Raw genomic sequence first — 26,679 nt, forward strand, 5'->3', positions numbered from 1 at the left:
GGGGGGGGGGGGGAAGGGGGAAGAGGAAGGATTAAACGCCTACAGGGATTCTGCGCCTACATCGAGCGAGATGAAAGCGCCGCCGTCGCCGGATGTCGCCCTTTTAAAGGGCACGGGATGAGGAGAAAGGGGTGGCTTTCCCTGCGGAAAGGACAGGACGAGGTGTTGCATGACGAACTCGAGGACGACTCTCTGTCATGGAAATTACTCAGAAGATTACTCTCTAATTGGACCTCCTCGATGATGGAAAGCGCTCATCGATAAACGACAGCTGTTTATCATAAGCGTAATTGTCGAGATACTTTTACTATATAATTACGCTACAGCTACCGTCTCTAGGCGCGTTTTCACGCCTGCGAACGGATTCTACGATGAGACACCGTTCGCGAAATCTGCTGATCTCGCAAGCTGCATATTTCTCTCATCGTTGATTTACCACTAATTTACATGAATTCATTTATCATTAATTTAACCGTCCCTTACTCCGAGTCCGAAGAAGAGGATGCGTATAAATATATATATATTTATATATATAAATTTATACATACATAAATATGTATATATGTATACTCGCGCGAGACAAATCTCGTCTTCGTCAGCCCTCGCGCGCATTTTCAGCGAACGGGAAGAGAGAAAGTAGACCGGAAGTAGCGCGCGGATTGGCCGGAGATATCGCTTGCGCGTCCGCTAGGCGAGCAGCAACTCACCGCGGTGTTGACGCTGCTGCTGACGGTGATGTTGATGACGTTGCTGCTGCTGATGCTGATGAAGATGTTGGTGATGGTGGTAATTAGCGGACGAGGTGGGCGACGGTCCGGCCGAGGATGGCTGCTGCTGCTGATGATGATGATGACGCACGTCGTCGCGGCTCGGCGTCAGGTCCAGGTAGAGGCCGGAGGCCGCCGAGTCCTGACAGCTGCAGGACTCGGTGCCCGTGGCGTTGCAGCCGGCGCAGCAGTCGGCCTCCTCGGTCGCCAGGCTCATTGGCGTCTCCGGCGAGTCCACGGGCCGCGTGCCGACGAACGAGCTCTCCATCCAGCACAGCTTCACGCTCCCTTCGGGGTGCCGACACAAATGCGAGCGATTAGCGCCGGGGTCATGAGCGACCCTCCGAGAGGCGTCTGTCTGTCTGAGTACTCTCTACCGGTTTCCTAAGCTCTTTTTCGCTCCCTATTTCCGCCCGTGGGGTCGTTTTAGTCGGTCTTTTTGGGAAAGAGCGTTCATCCCGTTCCGGGATATACCCCGACAATAAGCAATAACAACCACGAATATTTCGCGATATTGTTTTCGCTATGAATTCTCTATAGAGAAATTTGGAGCTCTTCTCGCCCAGCGAATCGAGAATTCACCGTCGAAGGAGCCGTTCCCCGAGAGACTCGGCCATCTCGACTACGCTCCTGCGCGGCCGTAAACGTCGCAGTTCCGATGCATTTACGAAATTTATTCCCCCCGGCGGGTAAGCCGATTAAATAACTATGACTTGTCCTAATGCGCAAGACACCATGAGAAAAAGAGCGAGAAAGACAGAGAGAGAAAAAGAGAGGGGGAAGGGGAGAGAGAGATAGACACTATCGCGCGCGTTATATAATACCGCGGGGATTTATAATCTCTCGTTAAGGCTCTACCGACGATCAAGCTCCGACGATGCGGGCATTAACCATTTTTATTGACCGCATAATCGCCTTAAGTAGAGGCGCGGTGAGACATCGAAGTGACAAAGGAAGCTAAAAATAATCCCAAGTAGACCGACTATAATGCAATATATAAAACGCGCGACTCCCCACGATCTTAATGCATACTCCAATTGCGCGGAACAACTTTATATAACATATTTCTAAAGATAATATATCCGCAATATCTACATATGTATATATATATATATATATATATATAAATGTATATGTATATAGATGCACACACACACATACGTCATAATCTGCCTCGAAAAGTAGCGTTAATGAAGCATGAGAGAATGAAAAGACAGAGCCTTTCAGTATCAAGCCGCACGCGGCGGTATATCAAGTACCCGATAAGTAAGCAGCCGAGTTAGTTCCACTGTCAATGTAAATATTAGTATTGCAAGCGTGATTAATAATCGCACGTCCTAGTGGAGCGTCGCATCGATCTCCCCCTCCCGTTATATCAGGTGTTCCGCGAAAACCGAATAGCGCGTCGAATTTCCCACGGCGGGACGGAAGTCCGCGATCGCGAAGCAGTTTACGTAAGTCCCGACGCGTAAAGGTGTTTTTCATGTTTTTCTTCTTTACCTCGATCTGCAGCTCGTCCGCATTCTTACGTCCGATCGCGTCCCGCCGAGATATAGGGACGCGCGAGTTCTTCGCCTCGAGTAGCAGCGGGTAGTCAAGTCAAGGGGTGAAGAGGCAGGGGGGCGGTTCGAATTTCAGGGTGATCTATTTTCGGTGGCGACGGCCGCGGGACTATCGAAATAGCGACTTGGTCTCGACGATGCGCTCGGAAGCGCCGTTGGGACACTGTCGGGCTTGTTCGCGATGAACGAGAGAAGGTCGCGATGCGCCAACCGGTGCTGGCCGCCGAGTATTACGGCCGTCACAGCGCCACAATGTTGCCGGCGGAAATCGAGGCACCATTCGCGAGCCATTTCCACGATTGTGCGATGCCTCGCACGATACCTCTCGGCGATCACACCGGAGAATACTCGGAGGTCGTGCCTCTCTCGGAATACATGTCTTTTTCTCCGCGGCGTCTTCCAAATTCGCGTCCGATCGAAGGCAAAACCGACGTCACTCTTCCGCTTATTGATTCCGGGATTGAGAACACGTGGCGTCTAAATCTCACAGCGGTAATTGTGGCACAAGTGAAAAGATCTTTGGGGCGTTGAGTAACGTGGGAAAAGATACATATATATATATATATATATATATACACTTGGCAGTAATGTACATTTTGGTCAGTACAACACACTGTTGGAGGAAAAAAAAATGAAACAAAATTCATCGTGAAGAGCAGCAAGGCTCCGTAAACATGGAACACCATCGATACAGAAAAATATGTTTTAAAGACCGACCTGTTTTGACCACTGCGATGCGAAGAACCAGCTGAGATGCATAGAGAAACGGAGATAGATAGATAGGTAGAAACAGAAAAAGAGAGAGAAAGAGAGAAAGAACAAAAATAGATAGAAAAATAGATCCAGAAAGATGTAGCTTGCAGTAAAGGTGACACCAGAGGCGACAAAAATGAAGAACATTAAAAATTAGGAAAAACTCAAAATTACCTTTGTGGCGGAGAGCAAAGGTGATGGTGGTGTTGGTGGGATGTATTTTTTTTGTGGCGGGGGTGGTTTAGTGCTCACCTCGGGGGCTGGTCGACCTCGCTCCGCCCCTGTCGTCCCAATCTTCAGGTCGAGGTCGAGGCGAGAGTCTGCCACCGCCGCCGCCGCCGACCTCTTGGCCGCTCTGCACGTAGTGCACGATGGCCGAGGTCACCTCCTTTATCGAGTTCCGCACTTCCAGCTGCTGATTCGTTGTCTGCTGTTGCTGATGTTGCTGCTGCTGTTGCTGCGAAGTAAGCATAAGGTCCAAGGAGTCCAGACGCTCTAAGACTTCTGAATGAGTTCAAGACACGCGGAGCTTAAGATACGCTCTTTGACGAGGCAGCAGCCAGATCGGAACGATCGCGAGAAAAAGGAGCTGCGACAGGTCGCTGAAAGGGATCACCGCGAGAGAATGCGCAAGATACCCCGGGGGGATAGGCAGATGGATATTTGTATGCGTCCGCGCAGAGAGGAGAAGCCGCGAGAAGACGCGAGACGACAGGACGACGCGGCGAGCTCTTTCGCTGCCAGAAATTCTAACTTTAGCGAGCGGCGTCGCGCTTGCGCGCCTTCCCTCGCGGAAATTAAAAATAAATCGCGCAAACAGCAAAGCACGCGCGCGCGGGAGCAGCAGGAGGAGGAAAAGGACGCAAAGGGTCACGCAAATCGCGGTGCGTTGGCTTGAGATGGTAATCTGGAGGAGATCTCGCTTCCCAACACTCCAAACAGTGATATTGCAGTCGTAGCGAAAATCATGTGGATACGAGAAATTAGCTGAGATCAATAAGTGACCAGCAAACACTGCGATGTCGCGTATACGTTTTCTACTTAATCAATATATAGATAGACGGAATTTATGTCGGAACTATTTGTGAAATTTAGCAAGAAAGCGCTCATCCAGATTAAGGCAAGATTAATAATGATTGGTAATAAAACCTAATTTTTTATGCAGATATTAGAATGCTGCTACTGTGAATTCTACGTACCACAAATAATTTTGCAGCAGATACAAAAAAGCTGCGGTTAATTTTAACCGTGACATTTGGAATTCTATTTGGATCAGCACTTTTTTTTAATGAAATCTACGTGGATCCGTTTTGCAAATGTGTGAACACACTTCATGCAACGCGGACATCCGTGGATTGGCCTAGTACGTATCTTCGCAGATATCGATTGGAAAACTAGGCGGAATCCTAAAAGCATCAGCTCGGGAGAAAGTGGACGTCGAGCGCGCTGACGTCAATCATTTCTACGTTGAATTTTGCATTTACCGGTCAGCGTGTCGGTCTGAATTCACGGATAGATGAGGGATGAGGAACTGAATGAGGAACAATCGGCGAGGCTGCAATCGATAATCACGATGAATGCCGTACATTTCAGCTCCGTTCATCTTTGTGCCGAAATTAACTACGATTGAGAAGGAAATCGATGTCGCACAAAAACCACCGGAACATTCGCGCGGCTTCGTCGCGTGTCGGAGAACGGAGAGGGGATAATTGGGACGATCAAAACGCGCGCGAAAGTTTTTCATGACGGGGTTACCTTGTTTGCGGCCTGCAGCTGAGGAAGTATACCCTGAGCGAGACGTTCTGCCGGCGTGCGCGGGTTGGTCAGCCGTTCCTGAGAACGCCAGCCCAAATAGGGCTGTCGGTGATTGAAGGACGACCTGGCCGAACTCGCTGGCGAACTGCCGGCGCTGTTGAGCAAGCTGGTACTCCATCTCGAAAATACGGGGGGCGTGGGGCTGGGACTCAGAAGGGCACCTGCGGCAATAGAAACGGAGATCACTTTCAATTGTACATTGAAAGATAAGGAGGAAGAGATAGATAGATAGACAGAGAAGGGGGAGAAGGAGAGAGAGAAAGAGAGAGAGAGAGAGAGAGAGAGAAAGAGAGAGAGATCTCACTTGTAATCCTCATGAACTTATAGTTATTTCCAGTTGTATCTTTTCGTTGTTCCAACAAGAAAGTAATAGCAGCAATACACAGACAAAATATTGTAGTTAAAATTACATTGAAATTGCACTCCATTTTACAGTATTTCGTGTGTAAAGACGGAGTATACTGAAATTGCAGTACAAATTACTATAGAAACAATTAACTCAAAAACTTACCTGATATATGATATAAAAGACATTCAAGTAATTGCAATTTGGTAGTAAAATGTCAAACATAATATTTTTAAACGAATGTATAATAACTTTTTCACACTTCTGTATAATCCCAGATAACAAAAATTTCGTTTTTGCTGCAGTATTTTCTCCATGTATACATTATCACTATAGTTATTATTAGTACTATAAAGAACAGTACAGAAACTAAAACATTATTTTCCTGGCAATATAATAAATTCTATTATACTATACATTATATTATACTATATGATTATCGTCACGATTACAGTCGCGAGTGCGAGACACAAGAATTGGTATCCGCGTGATTTCTTTTTATAAGGACCAAACCTTCTTCTTCTTCTTCTTCTTCTTCTCCTTCATATTCAATCTCTACGTTGCGAGTTTGCAGCGGTCAAAGGTGAATTCTTTTCTCGTCTTACCTGTGGTCGGCTGTCGGTTGGAAGACGACGAGAGGGACGACAGGGAGGTGGTCTTGGAGCCGAGGGCGCGCCACCCTCCGTGCTGCGACGCGTCGGAGTGTCTTTTCAGTCGGAAGCCGTCGCGGGCTGCCGGCGAATTCTTGTACCAGTCAGGCACGTTCAACCGCTGCAGCGACCGCTGCACACGGAGTTCGTGCTCGCTTGGCACGCGCTCGCCCACCTTCTGCAGCTCATTCTCCGGCGGCTGCAACGACAAGCGTTTTTCGCGTCCTTCAGCGTTCGCCAGTTGCGTGGGATTGATCGGTGAAAATTACGCTCGCGGTAAACCACGAGAAATGTCCGCGCAAGTTCCGAAACGAGGAGCAGATATCGACGACGGTCATGACGCAATGATCAATGTCGATCGATTCTGAATAAATTTTGTCGGTAAATTAAAAGGAAGCAGAATCTTGCTTAACACATAGATCAAGTTAAATCAAATAAAAGTACAAATTAAATCAATGAAAAGAACCAGCCAGAACGAAAGTCGATGAAATCTTGAGCCAAATATAGACGCAATCATTTCAACCGTCTTCGACTCAGAACTTACGTGACAGAAGTTTCTTGCTAAATCTATCGTGTTTGTATCCTCGACATGTCCATATCACACGCATATACACGCACACACGACTACGTCTAATATCCGGTGAATGTCACCCTCAACGTTTCCCACCCCTTGTTCGCGATAAGTCGCCGCGGGGAGTAAGCGCGATGCTTTTGGGACACCCGGTGGCGTGTGGCTGACAGATTGAACGGTGGTAGTTACGTGCGAAGCGGTGCGAGACATCGATCCTGCTTTTGCGAAAGTTTCAGGGACAAACCTGCGCCAGGGTCGACACGAGGTCCTCGTCGCAGCTTCTCGACGCGGACTCGATCAAAATTCGACACGCCGCGCTACTAACAAGCTCGAGAGCCGTCGCCATCTCGTGCGTGAGAGCGTGAGAGCCGTGGGTCGCTTCGCGATCCTACCAGATCTATAATCGAGGATGCATGTCCTCCGAGGAGACGCGTCGTCGACGTGAGCGCTCGCCGATCTGGGAACGACACTGCATTTTATTCGCCGACTCGCTCCTACTTTCAGATCATCATTTTGTCAGACACAGCTTTATTCATCATTTTGTCAGACACGCTTTATTCATCGCCCTCTAATCAACTCTCTCTCTCATTGGTCTACTTCAGTGACAATTAAATCCTAAGACATGAAATAAACATTCTAATGTACCTTGAATTTACGAAAAACTTAAAAAAAACTCGTATACTATTACAAAAACCAGAAAGGAGATTGATGAAAACGGTCAAGTAATTGACTCGTCCCGCACAGCATAATCTACTAAAAGATGTCTCAGGTCTGTATTAATAGTTTTGAAAGTAATTTCCAGATTTGAATTTAGAGTTAGGTATTGCGATCAAATCGCGACTACAAAAACATCGCATATATCATGCGATTTAACCAAAAAAATTGGGTTTAACTCCAAATTGAAATCGGAGGACTGTATCGATAGTTGTCACTTGTCGAAAGTTGAAACTTGTCTGACGTGAGATACTCCATTTACTATTCAGAAATATATCCAAGTTTTCAATTGAATTATGATATATGTGACATTTATATCTGCAACCGCGCGATTCAATTGAAAAAGTCTCATCTAATTCTGGATTCAAACCTGAATGTCTCACTTGAGACGAGTTTCAAATAATAACTATTGATACGAGCCTAGATACCAATTTTCCAGTTGAACTATACGTGACATTACATTGGAGTAATTCAACTGAACAACTTTCATCTGACTCTGAACTCGAATCTGAACGTCTCACTTGAGTAGATTATTAATCCATTAAGGCCCAAGAGAAAACCACTAAGGATAGGCTTTCAAAAACCATCTAAATTAGGGCAAAACGTCGAAATTTGTTAAAAAGTAAAAAAAAATTTGTGTTGGATTTCAAAATTCAAGATGGCAGACCAATATGTCGGCCCAAAAATTTGAAATTTTGACCTATTTGAGTGAAAATATTCGTATAGGAGGGGTTTGGGGTTCGCTGAGTATGAATATATACTTATTTTTTCAAAATTCGTAATGGCGGGTTCAATATGGCCGCCTAAAAATACGAAAATTTGATATAGTTTTGTTATTTGGCGAAAAATCCAACCAAATTATAAACTATCTTTCGAAGATGTTTGGTTTGGGGCAAAACATCATACTTTAGCAGATTGTAGAAGAAAAATGGTTTTTTGACTTTAAAAATCAATATGGCGGCCAAAAATTTTTAATTTTGATTTATTTCAATGAAAGTACGTTTTGAAAAATTTTGAAAAAATAAGTGCATATTCATACTCAGTGAACCCCCTTTATACGGATTTTCACTCAAATAGGTCAAAATTTCAAATTTTCCGGTCAACATATTGGTCCGCCATCTTGAATTTTGAAATCCAACACAAATTTTTTTTTCACTTTTTAACAAATTTCGACGTTTTGTCCTAATTTAGGTGGTTTTTAAAAGCCTATCCTTGGCGGTTTTCTCCTGGATCTTAATGAGTTAATGTCGATCTTAAAGATCTACCAATTAAAAAGAAAAAGAAAAGGTCGATGCTCACGAATTTTATGTTTACGCAATATTGACGCGTCGTTTCAAGTTCTGACGGGCAACGGACGCTGTTCAGAAGCCAGCACTCGATTCATCATATTTCTCACCGCGTGCCGACGACTTCTTCGCCGATGCTAATCGCGCGGGGAGGGCCGCGTAACGGATGCATGCTGTACGTGCGTGTGATTTTCACGCGCACGTCTAACGGGACGTCGGGAAGCAACAACGGATGGCCTCCACGTCCTCTTCGTCATCAAGCGAGGGAGTGGTTCGTCGCGCACATGTGCGCCCGCGCGCTCGCCGGCCCAAGGAAAATATTTTTCGGTTGGTTGTGAGTCGTTCGACCGTCGCCTATACCGACGGAGCCCCGCGTGTTCTACAAATATTCTACCAACGCGAACCTCTGCCCTTAACGTCTTTCTGGAAGATGTTGCAGCGAGAGGTTGGCGCGTTCTATTAGAGCGGTAGCATCGGGCAGGAACTCGAATCGACACGAAAACCTCATAATTTCACGCTTGATTCTCGCATTCAGCCAAATTTGCACGACGGAGCGTCGAGGATGCCCGGTTATTTTGCCGATGGGACCAAAATTGAGGGTGGAATTTCTGTTTCGTCGATTTCCCGAGACGCCGAAGAGACGTTGATGATAATGGCGGCAGCGGTGGAGGCTTTAAAAGTACGAGGCCAAGGCTGAACGTGGGATAGAAACGATTCGTGTGCGGAAATGTGAGGGGGCGTTTACGTAATGCGGATAGGAAGAGTATGCGGCGAGACAGAGAGAGAGAGAGAGAGAGAGAGAGAGAGAGAGAGAGAGAGAGAGAGAGAGAGAGAGAGAGACACTTCGTCGGATCGATTTCGCGAGCCGCTAAATTTTTGATAAAACGGAACATCCATTACTGTCGAAAATATCCGATGCACGAGTTCCACAAATTGCGAAGGATATCACATCGCGAAGGCTCTCCCTCGCTTTATCGCGAAGGCTCTCCCTCGCTTTATCGCGAAGCCTTTGAAGATCTCGTCTGAATTCGAAGATACATATTTACTATCCGCATAATACGCCCGATAACGGGTCGACGATAAAAGGAGATGCAAACGGACGATGAATCGCGAAATGAAATCGAAGGAAAGAAAAAAGAACAGAAATGAGAAAAAGAAGAGAAATGAGACGAGTTTCGATCGCAGCGGAGATCAAAGGGACGCAAAGAGAGAGGTATATGTTTTAGGTACTTTTACCTAAAAAGAAGAAAAAAAGGAAAAGAAAGGAAATACACAGCGTCAAGGTTCGATATCGCGTTGCGTACGGATGAATTACGTTGCGTAACGAATGTCTGCGCGAGCCACGAGTGTCTGAGCGCGGGGGATGCGGCGGCGCTAATTTTAATTACGCCTTTTCCTTCATTGCGACGTCGCGTATGTACTCGTAGTAGTCGTCGTTCTCGTCGTCGCCAATTGACGTGAATTGGGGGAAAGCCACGTCAAAGACGCGGCATAGCACATCCGCCATTAGGCGGCCAAAGACCCCGCGCTTCTCTCCCTCCCTCTCTCACTCTCTCTCTCTCTTTCTCATTCTCGGCGCAAGTGCATGTGCATCGCGTCTCGATGCATCCTGTTCCAGCTGCATCCGCAAGTGCACACACACGGCCGATATCGCCCCGAGAGACGAGCGCGCCGCTATCTAGGGGTGTCCATGACATTTCCAAGTAACTTACTACTTCGCCAAGTCGCTCGTTAAATATAGAAAACCCTTCTGGCTGTCTAAGAAAATTATTGCAAATATTCTACACTTATGTACGAGCACTAACTGGCAGAGGTCTGCTGGGCGCGCAACGTAATTGGGTAACTAGGACTTTCTAACCGTGCATACATATTATTGATCGCAGCTGATCGTTTGTTGATCATCCAGAGAGACGGTGTGACGATGTGGGAAATCGGTGATCTGTCACTGTGAATTCGCACGCTATATATCGCTGCAGCTACTTCTCCGTTACACGGGAAAAAATTTGATGTTAAAAATTACTACAGAATTCATCAAGGAGTGAGTCGACAGTCTGCAGTAATCGACTGTTTTCTCGTCTTATAAGCGTTATTTCTATTTCAGGAGCTGAAATGTGATATTAAAGATAATTGCTGTGTTTACAACGAAATTTACCGTGTTCCTTAGCAAGATAGACTTTACTGTCAATCTCACTCCACACCACTAGAGAAATAGTAACATTTAAAAGAAATTATACGAAGAATAATAACTGTAATATTCGTGTTGAATTACAATAAAACATAGTTTGCGTCGGAAATGACTGTAATTATATAGCCAGATTAATCATTTTCTCTCACCACGCAGTTATTCTGCCGATTAATGTACATTGTGAGAGAAAAATATGTAAGAAATAATGAAATTTACTTGTTGGATTATTTATATACACACACAACAGCATTATTCAAACATTTTTCAAATAAGGAAATACTTCCTTAGAATCCTTAGAATCCCTTAAGGAAACCTTAGTTCTTCCATGAAAGGAATTATTTATTCCATTTAAAGAAAAGAATTAAGATGTAAGGAAATATGTTGTTAGTATCTACCAAATAGATATTTACTGACATTTGGATATTTTTTCTCTCGACGTACACGCGTAAAGATCAGTGCATCGTATCGACTGAATTTTGAAACAAGAAGTAACCCCGGCGAGTAGGTTAACGATTTTTTTTTCTTAATAATACCGCGCAGTGTCGTTCAAGCACGCGTTCACGACGAATTGTTAACAGCCGCGTTAATTACGAGTCAAAAGTTATGCATGCACGCGCACGCGATCGTAGCACGCACGCACGCGATAATCTCTCGGATAATAGTAACAATCCTATGTGTATATGTGTAGGAGCGTGTGGGTTCTGCCGTTTTATAACGATGAGGAAGAAAAGAAAGCTGCGTCGTCGTCGCCTTTTACCACTATTCATTGTTAACCACTATCGATTGCGATTGTTTTCAAAGGCTGCCGGCCTTAATAATGCATCCACAACGGCGGAAGTTGCTGAACTTTTCCCCGGTCGTGCGACGAACTTCGAAGTTACGCGGACGGCGTCGTTTCGCGTAAATAATTTCTGCGCACGTTTCTTATCGTAGAAACGTTGCAAGTACTCTGCACACACACACACACACACACACACACACACACACACACACACACACACACACACACACATACCGACCGTACATGGATACACATGCCGACGAGGCGCGTCGAGAAAATGAATTACCGCAGCTGGCTGGACTGCTCGAGTATGGCTGATAACGATAACGTGGAAGCGCGAGCGTCGCGAATGCGACGTGCAGTTGGCGCGGACTCGGAAGCGTGGATTCCCAACGAGATTGATATTGCGGATCGACGGCAATCGCACAAACGAGAGAGATATTTTCCTCTTCCGTGAGTAAACGATTACCAAATTACACCGCACATTCCTGGGAGTGCAAATAAATCTCGCTCGAAACGAGTGGAAATCCATTCGACTAGTGAAAACACTAGCCCGGCACGGAATCGCAAGGGCGAATGTTTCAATCGGACTCGAAGTGGATTCTTAATCCGTGCGGGTGAATGTTTCAATCGATTAGAGCAAATCTGTTCTCGTGTGACGGGGAAGCACAGGAAATCCACTCTACAATTTCGAGCGAAGATATTCCATGGGCCGTTTAGGATGGAAGGATTCGCTCTATCGAAGCGAAAAGTCGCTCGAGCGATTCGATTGTGTCGTCCTACTCTCCGAGTGGAGTTCCACTCACTCGAGGAAACTGCAAGTGCAATTAATCCTCCTCTCCACACAGTTAATGAATGATATTACTAGATTACCTAATTACTAAATTACATTTCGTCTCGAGCACTTTCGCCCGCTGAATTTCCGCGTCGTAATGCACCTCGGCTGAAATATCGTACGCGTGAAGCCGTCGCGTTGCGGCTGACATATACAGCTCGCATATGCGTACGTGCGTGTGTGTGTGCGTATGTGTATACGGTGTGCATCTGCGCCCGCGTATACAAACGCACCGATACGCGCTGTGCGAAGTCGCGAGCTCGAGAAGTCGTCGTTTTAGCACGCAAGCGGAATAACCCGCGGTGGATCTGCGCGCCATGTGCGCGGCCTTTGTTTTGCAACTTTCTAGGGAAGGTTCTCGCGTTCGTTGACGCGCGCACATCACGGCCGGATTCGCGACGACGATCTTTACGTCGCTCGTCGACCGATCAATCGAGCTACTCCTCTGTTTATGTCTCCCGATTTTACGGCCCATCTGGTCGTTTCCCGCGCGCTTTCCGAGCTGTTTTCGCGTTTGGATCGGGCAAGTGTCGTCGTTTCCACACTCGCGGCGGTCGTGTTGCTAATAATTGCGGCTTTAATTGACGTGAATTCGCGACGAGGTCGGCGAGTGCGTAGGTACAGGCCAAGTTTTATTGAGGCCTTCACATTTGCCAGGAGAAAATTCCTACATGGAAAAAACAGTACGGTGAGAGCCCACACATAAATCTGGTCGTGCCAACTAGACTTCATAGTAAAGTACAGAACAACTGATTGTGTGGTTACTGCAACCACAGAGCAATTGCCGAGTTACAGTGACGATATCTGGTTACTCCAAACAGAATGTATCCATTAGTGAATGTCATCCCAACCGATTTCTGATTGCCACGACCGGATCACGCGCAACTACATTGATGTAGTTGATGTACCAAAGTAACTGAGTCATATCGACCATACACATTACCACCACACAAAGATAACTAAAGTGATGTAACTGTACTGCTCTTAACAAAATATTTCTGATTGTGTGTGCATTATATCCTTTTTTTCCGTCTAATACTGCACTTCTAAGCAGAATCGTAAGTCTCGTAACTTGTTCTCGTAAAATACGTAAGAATTTATGAGTAGATTTACAATTGTGTGCAATATCATATGTCGTATAATCACTTGTAAATATTGTAAATTACATGAAATCGTAGATATTTACGAGTAATTATACGACATATAATATTGCATAGAATTGTAAATCTACTCATAAATTCTTACGTATTTTACGAGAACAAGTTACGAGACTTACGATTCTGTTTAGAATATAAATCATTCTTATCGTATCTCTGTATGATTATATCTATAAAGTAGAATATCTGTCTATATATATATGTGTTTCCCTATACATTCCTAAAGCCTTTGATCTCTCTGGATCAAATTTTACATAGTTACTCTTTAAGACCCGGCAGAAAACAGGCTACATGAAACTTGGACACAGCCCACTCCCTTCTTCTGATTTCATCCCCTTGACATGTCGCGATAACTCGGGCAACGTCGGATAGTTTTAGCTAGTATCTAATACGATACACTGAGAGGAAAAATGACTGGCTTCGCTAAAATAAAAGTCATTTTCAGCGTCATTCATACAGATCGGAAAAAGTATAATGAGAAGAAAATATTTGGTGTGTTTGTGTAACTATAATCGCATAAAGAAATAATTACTATAAATTATGACCAAGGAAACAATTTTTCTAGTAAACTCTACTATGATATTAATAATAATAACCTTATGTGTATTTTATTGCCACTATTTTAGTACGAAAAAAATATGGTTTGACTAAAAAACCACTTTCTTTTTTCAATGAGTTTTAGATTAGTATTCTCTTAAAGTGAATCAGTGAAACATCATTGAAAGCAGTAAATATACACTAATTTGCAGCTATAAGTACAGCAGTGAAATTGTTCAATGCTATACTTATAACTGATATCAGTGATTATTCGCTGATTCACTTTAAGGGAGCAACTTGATTTTAAGGTTTCAAAAATGAGCACATTTTACGAATTTTTTCTCCGAAATTATGCGGACGACAAATATCAAACTTTGTATAGTCATTAAGACATATTTTATTAAAACTTTCTAATTTTTATAAGAAGAAATAATATATAAAATCATAGTTATAATGATATGCGTGCAAGGTGTTGATTTTCATGATCACCACGATTGCGAGTCTCTCCGTGGTCTGAAATAAAAAAGCAAGTAAGGAAATTAATTTACAGACTTATCGTTATCGTCTGAAATACGGGAATGCAAAACGAACCATTTTTTTCAATTAATTCAAGGCATATAAACATAAAATTTAAAGAATGGACTAAAAATGTTACGTTTATACATCTTAAATTAATTGAAAAAATGGTTCGTTTTGCATTTCCGTATTTCAGACGATAGCGGTAAGTCTGTAGATTAATTTCCTTACTTTTTTGTTTCAGACCACGAAGGGACTCGCAATCGTGATGATCATGAAAATCAACAATTTGCGCGCATATCATTACAACTATGATTTTACATATCATTTCTGCTTTTGTAAAAATTAGAAAGCTTTAATAAAATATATCTTAATAACCATACAAAGTTTGGGATTTATCGCCCGCATAGTTTCGGGGAAAAAAATTCGTAAAGAGTGCTAATTTTTGAGACCTCAAAATCGCGATAACTCGGGCGACGTCAGACAGTTTCAGCTAGTACTGAGTGTATCGGATAGTTTTAGGTAGCACGATACACTGAGTGGAAAAATGGTTGGCTTCGCTAAAATAAAAATAAATTGCCCCCTTAAGAGAGTAAATGTTAAGGCTTTGTTGGGACTCGGTGTACGAGCCCCTCGAGGTTTACGACACTGTGCGCGCGGCGCAGCCTGTCGTAGATACACGTGGGCACACGAAGAGCGCCCACACGTCGTGGATTCTCGACTCTCGCGGCCTTCGACTCTCTCGCCGAGTGCTAACGTTTCACGCAACCGCCTCTTTCTTTCCACACTCGACACGGCGGATCTAACGTAATCGACGGCGCGATTTTTGCGGAACTGGAGAACTTTGCCTTTGGAGAGACGCGCGTCGATCGAAATCGCCAAGAAAATTATTCGGCTTATTCTCTTCCTGTTCCCTTACTGCTGCGCGCAAACGTGTCTTTCGCATTGCACGTGAGAAAGGACGCAACGATTGATTTCGATTTGAAATAGCAGATTTGCGATTCGTATTTCGCGAGCGATCGTAAAGTAGTCGGCGCTTTTGTGGCCGCTTCACTCTGAGCGCATCCCGACTTTCGGAGCGCAGCTCGACTTCGAAGCGATCCGCTTTCAAGCTGTCACGCGGATTAAAGCCAACCTTCGCACGCGCATTGGTGGTCGCTTTCCCCCCTATTACGTGCCCAGATCTTTCAGCCGAAATAGGGTGCTAAAGTGGGTCAAACACAACGGACGCACGAGCGACATAAGGGCGGCTGACGAAGGGTCGACTGCTGGCTGGCGGCCCTCGACAACAATACGTCGCTCTGAGCTTTTCTGCTATTAATGAAAAATTCCCCCCGATAAATAGAAATTATAAATTGCATTCAATCAGCGAGAATCGTATGCGAATTCTTACTTCGAAGTAAAGAAAGAGACAAGTTTCACGTTTTCATTCGAGAGCCTACAAATTGGTGACATTGTCTCGAAAAAAATGTACTGAAATCCAAAGAGTGGGACACACGCACAATTTCCTGAAAAGTCGTAATATCGAGACAATCTTCCAAAATAGAATTTCAGGGAATTGTCTCGTTGCACATTCCGATGCATTAGTACATGGAGAGAATTTTATAGTAGAAATTACCATAGGATTTTGTAACCGAGGAATAGATCGACATTCTGCAGGAATTTACTATCCTTTCACTTCATATGTGCTATTTATATTTTAGGAACTGGAATGTGCTATTAAAACACTTGTGTCTCTAGCGAAATCTGCTATGTTCTTTAGCAAGATAGACTTCATTGACAGCCCGTTTGTGGATTATTAAATACACAGCAAAATTGAAAAGAATTTATATAAAAAAGAACTAATATTCTCTGCGTGTATTTGCTTATTTGAGCGCAGTAAGAAATAGACAAACGGGTAGATATCAATACATTTCTGTGTATTGTTTTCGAGGTAATGGTTCCTCCTCCGAACAATCGTATGCATCGGAAAGATTGTATTTCGCGATATTGTCTCGGTATGCGAATTTCGATATAGTGTCTTTTCGGGAAATTGTGTCCCAATTTTAGAATTGCGATATCTTAGTATCTTCGGGACAATGTATGTCCATTCTGCAAACTCCACAAAGCGAGGACATCCTCTCGTGAAACGAATTCTAATTTCTATGAAAAGGAGAAAGATTCCTTCTATTTAAATTCACCTGGTTTCAAAGCCATTCTAAAACCGTTCGCGCTTGCATAATGATACCGATACGCGGGGCACAGTTAGCGGAATGTCGGGACTCCCTGTCTCGATCTCGACATGCCAACTGCACACTGCATTCGTGTGGGATACATATATGAGTGCATGCAGGTGCAGACTTCGAATCGATTTGTGAGAACCTACATGCGGCACAATTTCGACGAGACGAGACGGGACAAGATACACGGATTCTGGCGCGGCTCGCGACGTTTTCGCAAATGAACCGGAAGTCCCGGTTTAAGTTTAAGCAACGGACAGCCGAAAGTACCGTAGCACAGGAGGAAATCTGACAGAGAACTCGGACAGTAAGGAATATCCGTCTGAGTGCGGGTTATTTAATCAACGCAAACTACTCTCTTAAAATGAATCAGTGAAACATCACTGAAAACAGTGAATATACACTGATTTGCAGTTATAAATATTGCACTGAAAGTGCTCAGTGTTATACTTATAACTGATATCAGTGACTATTCACTGATTCACTTTAAGAGAGTAACAACATCGCGAGACAATCTCGCAAATTAATCCGCATACGGAAAAAATAGTAGGATTGGCCCAATCTGATTTTGTCAACCTAAAGTTCCTTTAGTTAAGTTAGGACAAAGTATGATGATTCCTGATTGGTCTGAGAGTGAGAGAGAAACTCTAAGGCTGAAGTGACGAAACGTGCTGCAGTTTCTCTGTCACTCACTCATACCACTTTTTCCCTGCAAATGGTGTCCTAATTGTGACTCGAGGAACTCTATGCCAACTAGATCCAACAGTAAAATACGTAACAACTAATTATGCGATTGCTGTAACCACAGTGCGATTGCTGAGTTACAATAACGATATCTGGTTGATTCGACCAAAGTGTATCCATGATAAAAATGTCACCCATTTATACACTCAAAGTAAAATATATGTACACGATCAGAGAATGGATATTTATTTTACATTGAAAGTTTAAATATACATATTTATATGAAGACTCGGAACAATAAGAATACCCAGAGTTGGATACCATTATTATTAGTATACAGTCATTGGTACTTTTACCTTACTTATTTTTTCTCATTTTTTTTTTTAAAGATGACAAAGTCCAACACGCGAATAGCCTCGCGTTGAGGACGCTCCGCGTCGTCGATTCTTGACGATTCTTCAGCGAGCTGAGCGTGGTTATCGATCGCGACGGCGGCATATTCATTCAATGCAAACGGACGACTCCACGTGATTCATTGACATTACCGTGACCCACTTATAATTTTTTCCTCGTTCTAAGACGCAACGAGGCTCTCTGTGTTCATTGCAAAATTTCGGAAATTTTCAAATCGCCACGTTGACACCCGTTAACGACACATTTCGCTTGTATACGCGAGTAGAAATCAATCGAGGTAAGCCTTAAGTATGTAATAGCTCTATCCAAGGATGCCTCAAAGTAGACATACCGTCGTAGGGTATTATAATATCCCAGATATTGCTAAAATAGGCAAGTTTGAATGAAATTTTGTGAATAAATCATGAATTCATGCTGACGTGAATGCCCCATCAAACGAAACTTATATTAATAAGATTCGGCCAGAAGTAAATTTCTTAAATGATTTCAATAAAAAAAAAACGATTATTCATTAATTATAAGGTAAATATTTCGATAAATGTTACTATAGGAATAGTTAAAGTAAATGTGAATTTCAATATTAAAAATTATACAAAATTATGTAAATGTACAAATTATGTAAATATACAAAATTATGTAATTTTATATAAAAAATGAATGGATAAATTAGCCAAAGAAAGATATTCAAGATTGATAATAACAATAGTATACGAGTGTTATATATAACAATAAAAATTGTGATAGAAGTTACAAGAAAAATTGTAATAAACACATACTCTGAGAAAGATTTTAATTGATCATACCTTAAATAATAAATAAAGCAAAAGGTCTTTAATTCGTCATTTCAGTCAGGGTCTAGTTAAGCGTATCAGGATTAGGTCTAGTCAGATTAATAAGTCCAGACGCTAATTTGTAAAAGCGTTACGTTTCTGTGTAAAGCCTAAGTGGACTTGTCTTCGTAGGACCTCGATAGAACCGGAGAGAACTGTCCAGGCACTTTTTAATCGCTGTTTTAAATTTCTCCCCGGGTCTCGGATCAGCGAGACGTGACCGAGCCATGCCGTCGAGCACGTTGTGACAATTTACGGACACGGATCGTCCGGTTTCGTGACGCCCCGAACGTCGAAACTGACCGGGCGCCGTAATCGTGGCGAATTGCGTGAAATTTGCGGACAATTTCGCTAACAGGAATATCCGCGCGAACGCACGTCGTTCATCGCGTCATGCGCGACGAATGACGAACGACGCATCGCGGCTTTCATATTGCGAAACAATCGAGTTATCAAACGCACGTGCGCGCTCGCGCGCGCACACACACACTACATGCGCGCGCGTTGATGCGCGTGCACGTGCAACGTTCGACTAGTTTTTCCGGATTCCGTCCGCCTTGTTTGGCGAGTGATTAATTTTGGTTCCATTCGGGACGGGGCGAACGAAGGCGGCGGCTGTCGCAACGACGACGATGACGACGGCCCGTCGGCTCTAATAAATATTAATTAAGAATTTACACCACCACGTGTCACGAGCACCTCACGGTCAACGTCGAGCAGACAATAAAATGAAGAAAAATACCGGTTTCCGGCTCTCGCTTCGCGAGATCGCCTCGAAATCACGCCGATGATTAATACTGCGCATAATGCGGATGCCTGGCGGCTTAACATCATCGCGCGAGGATAATCACACGCAATTAATACCTTTTACGGCCGCGCGGCGCAAAGCACCCGACAGATTCGATTTGAACGCGAGCGATATATTGACTATTTGTCACACTTTGTCGTACCTCGATAAAATTATTTTCCGAAAATAACAGATAACGATGTTCCCAATTTTGTTGAGAAACTCGCAAATTTGACGCAACGCATGCGAGATCCGTCAGAAAATGTCACACCGAGCAGAAAGAGTGTTGTACACGGCGAGAATATTATAGTTGTGTCGTTTTTTCCACATAAATTCTTTTGAACTCTACTATATTTCTAATGCAGAAATACAGAGACTGCCAGAGTCTAAGGAGTCTATCTTGCTAAGAAACACGGCAAATTTCGCTAAAAACGTAGCAAATCTTTTAATATAGCACATTTCTCACTTCGCGAAATATAAAAATCACACGTGAAATGAAAGAACAGTCGATTACCGCAGAATGTCGTTCTATTCCTCGTTTACAAAATTTCGCAGCAACATTTACTATGAAATTTTCTGCGTGTTTAGTGTCGACCATGACTATCATTCGTACGCGATAATCATAACATATTAATACCTATAGTTGTCGTGATTATAAGACCATACAATTAAATCTATAATTTATAATCGTTTTCAGCACCAATCATATTATCAGTAGGTTCAACGAGAAAGAACGATAGTACGGGAAATTAATTGCCTCCGACAACTAATTATTTCATTCTCTCTCTCTTTCTCTGTACATACAATTACAGTCACGACCATCAAGTACTTTTTTTCAGTGCAAACCTCAACGTTCAAGTCCACGATACCGCGGAAAGATCGAGCGATTGTTCCCTCCTCCCTCGGGACAATACACAGGCTATAGAATAAAAACGAAACCGTCTCTTCTTGGGCTCGGAGTCAACATGACATAGATTCGCATTGCCGGTCAGTGAAGGTGAATTCGCGAGGCGGAATGAAAGATTAGTAATGCTGCGTAGGTGTGTGTGTGTGTGTGTGTGTGTGTGTGTTGTGTGTGTATATGTGCGAAAACGAGTATCGCGAAACGACAAAGCGTAACACACCTATACACATAACGCAAACACGCGCACAGGCAGCCGTGCCGACTGCTGGTGTTCGTCGATCAATACGCCACGCTGGTGGAAGCGAGATGAGAGGAGGAAGCTGAAGAGCAGGCGGACGGCAAAGAGAGGGAGGCATTGTTGAAGCCATGGACACGCGCGCGGGGCTCTGATATTTGCAAAGCGTGCGAGATCCAGAGATCCGCGCGACCGTGTTCTGGATCTGCTCGCTAATCCTCGCCTTCCGGAACGCTGGAAATTAAGCATGCGTTCGCTACATCCGTCGCCGGGCTAATTGAAGGCCTTTATGCCGTGAGGTAAAACGACCTCTCCGTGTGTATTTATTCGGCGCTCCGTGGCTCTCTCCGATTTCGATCTTCCAGGCCGTCCGGGAATGTCCGCGAAGTCGTGTTTTCCCGAACGACACCTTTCAATATGAAAATCGAATTGGCTCCTGATCTTCTCCAGTGTACGAGTTCTCACCTGTGTACGATTACACCTGTGAAGGGCAAAATTTCTCTTAGCGAGATACAATTTTCCGGAATTACTCGCGACCCCTCCACCTCCTCCCCTTCCTCGTCCTTCGCCTCGTCGGTGTCTCGGCACTCTTCATTGCTGCTTCTCCGGCAATAAGGATCTCGCAGCCCTTGATGAACAATGACGACGCCGCGCGGTATTTTTATCTGAACGGCCATCGATTATCTCGCAAACGTGGCGCGAATGTTACTCGAGTGGTCAATAAGTGCGTTGCACTTCAGTCTGAATTGCCGTACTTGCGGTGAAGAGGAGCCGTCCTCGCGCTCACGGCGACTTCGGCGAACCAGCGCGTTCCGCGTCGTCTCGCAGACGGTCTTCGAAGATATTCGCCGGGTGTGATCAAAGGCTTTCCACGTCGGGTGCTATCCCCTCTTCGGGGTGGTCCCTGCTTTGTCTACGACACTTTGTCGAGCCTTCCCTCTCGACTGCCGAAGAATTTGCATGAGGGTTATCGACCTGTCGCGTGATTTCGCCCTCTTTTTTCATCTACCCTCGAATTCCTGCCTGCTGGCTGGCGCCCGGTTCTCTTTGTCTTTTCTTCTTACGTAACGAGGGATGAGAGGCTCGACCAAAGCAGAGCGGAAGGAGAGGGAGAGAGAAAGAGAAAGAGAGATCAGGAGAAACGGAGACACGGAAAAGGGAGGAAATAGAACAAGAAGGGTGACGATGGGCGACGGGTGCGACGAGATAAAGAGGGATATCGGCGAGCGGCCTGATTTCAGAGAGAAAGGAGGGACTACACACCGGGTGTCCCACGAGCGGAAAGCTCAATGCGATACCTCGTGCGAGTCGCGGTGATCAGAAGCGGAAAGGCTCTCGCACGCGTGCGAATAATTTTCCGGTTCTCCAGAAGGCATGAGAGGCCTCTGCGTGCGAGAGGCTGTTCAGCGAAAGAGGTCGTTGCATTGGAAATTCGTGCCGAGTGCCGTCGCGAGTGCGATTTTCGCACCGTGTTACCGCGATACCCGCACCCGTGTCTCCGGGAGAAAAACCGAATCCAAAGTCGTTTCTTTCTCACGCTCTTCTTCTTTCCTTCCTCCCCGGACGCGAGTTTGCACGCTCGCGCAAACTCATGCCCTTCGCCGTTCCTGCGATGTTCCTATCTCCGTTAAAGCAGGCTCAGATGCGTGTCGAGCGAACTGTGTCGTTGCTGTACGCCAAACTTCATAAATGCAGCCCCACTCCCTGGCGTAGTGACATTTGAAATTTGCGGTCAGGCGCGTGTAAAATATTCGTGCATCATAACTGTCGAGCATTCTACGGATTGTCGATTTCTCGAATAATTAACAATAATCATGCACGACAGTTTTGTTATAAAGATGTGTTTGAAAATAGCTGTGGCTGCTGCCGGAAAAAGAATGATAAAGTTGACAGCACTGACAATTACTGCGTTTCGTTTCTCTCACCAATAAACTGTTGCTGTATCGCAAGACATTAGCGCGAAGTAAAATATACGTTATAATTATGGGAAAATATATTTTACTTGACGTTTATACAGAAATCGTTTCTAATGATAGTTCCTCTGGCGACAGTGTGATGATGAAGTACGAAATATTTTCTTCGATAACGATAGAAATGAAAGGAGAAAAGAGGACGGAGCTCTGTAGATATAAATGTAGATACATATTTACCTCGATAGGTATCCTGAGGGAAAGCTGAAGAGACACACAACCAGTCATCGAGTGGGGAAAAAAAAATAACGACTCGAACACACGTTACCAAAGTTACACAAAGAATATTTATGGGTAATCTATCTCTTGCACAATGTACGTTTATCTTTTGCGATACAGCAACAGTTGATTTACCGGTGAGAGATACGAGACGCAGCACCAGAGCGATTCTCAGTGCTGCCGACTTGATCATTTTTACTGGCAACAATCACAGCCATACATTTCCAAACAATTTTCCTATATGATGCGGCAAGAATTCCAAACGTCGCTATGCTAGGGAACGGATTCATGAAGTCTGGCCAGTACCTTTTTGTGTGACGATATCGAATAACAGCTCGCGTCTATTAAAGAGGCGTACCGGGGACGGCCACCTAGCATTAATTGAGCCGATCGAAGCGTGTGCACGCGTGAAAAGGAAGGGCGTGAGCCGGCTGAAGCGCGTGCAGGGTCAACGATCTTCATTACGCGCGTATGCGTGTCCGTTTAAGAGGCTCGCGGAACGAATCATCGACGCGGCTCCCACGATGTGTGCCGATCGCCGAGCGAAGACCGTCCCATGAAGCGTAACCCCATGACCGTCGACCCTTATTAAAGCCACCTTCCTCTTACGCTCGGCTAGGTCACGTATACGGCGTCTCGAAAGTAAGAACGACAGAGAGAGAGAGAGAGAGAGAGAGAGAGAGAGAGAGAGAGAGACCGGTCTTGTCGTCTGGTCTGGGTGACTTTGCGCTCATTTGATCAGTTTCCAAATAGAGTGAAGCACGCAGCATCACTATGCGTGCACAAATTCAAGAATCTTTTTTATTTTTTTTTTAATATAACGAGAGTATTTTTTTAAACGTATGTACGCACACACAGCGCGGTGCGCGCGTCGATACCGTTGAAAAGGTTAAACGGCAAACATTTATTTAGCATAATATCAAAGTTTGTCCATCGCAGCGGCCGACAAAACGGAAAATCGATCCTCTGGACCGAGAGCGCCTCGGCGAACATGCCTGCGGAACGAGGTTGCCGCGGCAATAATTATATCACGTGTGCAACGTGTGCGGCGGGATCGATGCCTCCTATCTTCCGCGGACGAGCGGCGCACAGAGAGTCGCGCCATCGCGAGAAACATCGCCGGGGAGAAAGCAGGACGAGCGGAAAAGATAGAGGAGAGCCCGGCCGCCTCTATCCGGCGCGAGTTCTTCGCTGCGCGCCGGCTACTCGTCGATTTAGATTCGCGAGCGACGCGTAAAGATCGACGACGTCGCGTGCGCGCGAATCTCGAAATTTATTTATTTATTTATTCGCGAGAGAGGAGCTTCAGTATGCACGCGAAATAACGCGAAACCGCGTCTCTCCCGCCGATGTTGGCGATTTGTAAATCAGCAAAGTCACTCGATCACGTGTTCGCGGGAGAAGAAGGGTCCTTTAGTTGCATAATGAGAAGAAATAAAGTAACGCAAGAGTAAGGGACGATGGCACAAGTCAATGAAGTAATGAATCAGTGAAGCAAATTTTCGAAGAACATCACGAGTCTCTTTTCAGCCGTGCGAGAAAAGCAGAATTTCGCGGGAGAAACAGAGACTCGTAACTGAGATGAGAAAATTCAGGTTAGAAGATCAAAGAATGCTCGATGATTGCGAGTGGTAACTCCTCAATGAGGTCGACAAGCATCGTGTCATCTCGAGTCGCCCCTAGAAAAGCTCTAGGGAGGAGTCTATGGGAAACTACGCCAATGCGGAAGAGAGATTCTACGGCACTCGTTGTCGCACCTCGCGAAAGGAGCCTCTATCGATCCTCAGTGCGATATACCTAGGGCGACAGAGGCTGAGAGAGAGAGAAAAAAAAAGAGGGAGAGAGAGAGAAAGAGGAAGAGAGGAAGCATAATCGAAGGTGGGTATCGGCGATCCGTCGCCGGCTAAAAGGAATCCAGCCGGCGAAACTCAATTTAACCAACCTGTCGATACGCGGGACAGCCCCGCGGCAGTTGTGCTCCATGGAGGGTGAGATTAAAGCGGCGGTCGCCAGAACGCGGTTACGGCGATTTGTCCGTTGAGGTACTCGGGGTTGGGAGAATACTGAGATGTAAACGGAGACCGCAGACAAGGCAGTCGACTAAACATCGAAACAAAGGTCTAGTCCAAATGCGAGGTGTAACGTGGTCGTTGATAGTAACTTATCAAGAACGATTTCTCTAATGACTTGGAAGTTTTACAATTTCAAAGTGATTCTATCGTAAAAGAGAATGAGAGAGAGAGAGAGAGAGAGAGAGAGAGAGAGAGAGAGTGACTTTCAACACCTGATTTAACATCACCCTCTCTCACCAGGGGGAAGGGAATTATTGGGAAATTCACCGTGACACACGTGCGTGTCTTATCGTAACGTATCCGATTAAGTATCGTGACATTGTGCACGAAATGAAGGGAACGATATCGAGCATAGAGGTGTGCGAGAGACACACAAGCCGGATCATCGGATGACATTGACGACTCGCACGCGACGCGACGTTAATGAAATGAATGCTAATTCCTGTCGCAACGACGGAGTCAAGAACACGCAGCGCGGGTTAATTAACACGTCGATCAAAAGTCGTGCTGCGCGGCGGATCGACCGTCCGTCCGGATCTCCACGTCGGAGAATGTCAATTGATTCGCGCTACCTCGACGCTGCTCCGCGTTACTCAACAGGGCGCCCGACAAATCCTCCAGACCGATTCGCCGCGCGCGCCTAGAATACCCGACGGCGCAATCTGCCAATCGCGCGGGATCGACACGCTCGAACGATGGCTCGATCGATGCTCCGGTTTCGCGACCGACTCGGACACGAAACGCGAACACCTCCGTTCAAGATCCCCCGAACGCGATGGATCGTCTTCAGCGTCGCGTGTAACCAATTTCGCAAGGCGAGCGTGACAACGCAACTCGGCACCAGCTCGACCACTCGCGACTTCCTTGCGAGCGAGAAAATTCCTCCCGAACGGGAATCCCTCCGTTGGAATCCAAGTTCTATCGCGATCGCGCGCCATCGATCGGCGCGGCGTCGCGCGCGCTCGATTGATCGATCTCGTTAGGAGATCGGAGCATCTGACGGCGAACGAGCTTGGTTTCTCCCCCACGTCAGTCCTCGGGTTGCGTCGAGATCGATCCGACGACGTCTCCGCCGCGGGTTTCACGCTCGACGTACCTTCGACGTTCCCCTCGGCGTTCCCACCGTCGTCTATCATCTCGGCGACGAAGGGAAGCGTCGCCGAGTGACCTTTGTGGCGAGCAGCGAGGGGAGACACACACAGAGAGAGAGAGAGAGAGAGAGAGAGAGAGAGAAGTAGAAACGAAGGACTCACCTTGACGAAGTGCAGGTTCTCCTTGTCGAGGAGGAACTCCATGGACTTGTGGGGCCGCTGATGGATGGCGGACGCGGCGGCGTCGTCGCGGGGGCTCCTGTGCGAAGCGCCGACGGGCGACTGGGGTACGTGGAGGGCGTGCTCTGGCCGCGGCCGCGGCGCCGCCGAGGTGTGGTTGAGGTCGAGCAGGCTACGGGTCTTCTTGCCGGCGGTGGTGGCGGCGGCGGCGGCGGCGGCAACGGCGGCAGCAGCAGCAGCGGTCTGACCGGCGCGCGTCGACGCCGTCGTCGTCGTGCTGTTGCCGTAGCTCGTGTTGATCACGGCCTCGTCGAGGTCGGTCTCCAGCAGGCCGACCGGGCGCTCCTGGGCGGCCTGCATCGCGCGCGCTTTCGCCATCTCGATCGCCGCCGGGTTACCAAGGTCCGTGGCGGCGCGTCGGCGCGACGCCGACGCCGACGTCGACGCCGACGCCGTGGACGCCGACGCCCGCGTGCTCAGCGCGGCGACGCGTGGCGGCTGCGGCGGCAAGGGTGGCTTGCTGGACACTGGCGCCCTCCCGTTACTGCTGCAACAACGACAAAACGTTCTTCAGGCTGTTCGCGAAGGGTGTAGGGGGG

At 45.9% G+C, this 26,679-nt stretch overlaps 1 protein-coding gene and 1 long non-coding RNA gene across 13 annotated transcripts in view; one reads left to right on the top strand and one right to left on the bottom strand.

Moving 5' to 3' along the window:
* Window positions 1-26,679, bottom strand: part of LOC116842387 — a 70,298-nt gene that overhangs the window by 12,969 nt on the left and 30,650 nt on the right. For 9 of the 12 annotated variants that reach the window (XR_004377720.1, XR_004377721.1, XM_032811535.1 and 6 more), the window contains exons 6-10: window positions 26,063-26,627; window positions 5,849-6,092; window positions 4,838-5,058; window positions 3,335-3,539; window positions 708-1,055 (exon numbers count right to left, since the gene is read on the bottom strand). Coding sequence is in view for 10 of the 12 variants with exons in the window: in XM_032811535.1 (XP_032667426.1) it covers window positions 708-1,055; window positions 3,335-3,539; window positions 4,838-5,058; window positions 5,849-6,092; window positions 26,063-26,627 (1,583 nt within the window). In the remaining 2 variants the exon portion in view is untranslated. The remainder of the gene's footprint in view (window positions 1-707; window positions 1,056-3,334; window positions 3,540-4,837; window positions 5,059-5,848; window positions 6,093-26,062; window positions 26,628-26,679) is intronic. The other 3 variants (XM_032811538.1, XM_032811537.1, XM_032811534.1) reach the window with 2 other exon arrangements.
* On the top strand, window positions 7,007-9,875 carry LOC116842397. Its single transcript, XR_004377722.1, has 3 exons — window positions 7,007-7,233; window positions 8,517-8,791; window positions 9,000-9,875. It is a non-coding gene; the product is annotated as an uncharacterized LOC116842397 (long non-coding RNA).

Source organism: Odontomachus brunneus, unplaced genomic scaffold, assembly GCF_010583005.1.
Source record: "Odontomachus brunneus isolate Ranch 3 - 2012 unplaced genomic scaffold, Obru_v1 Obru_scaffold_025, whole genome shotgun sequence".
NCBI classification, from domain to species: domain Eukaryota; kingdom Metazoa; phylum Arthropoda; class Insecta; order Hymenoptera; family Formicidae; genus Odontomachus; species Odontomachus brunneus.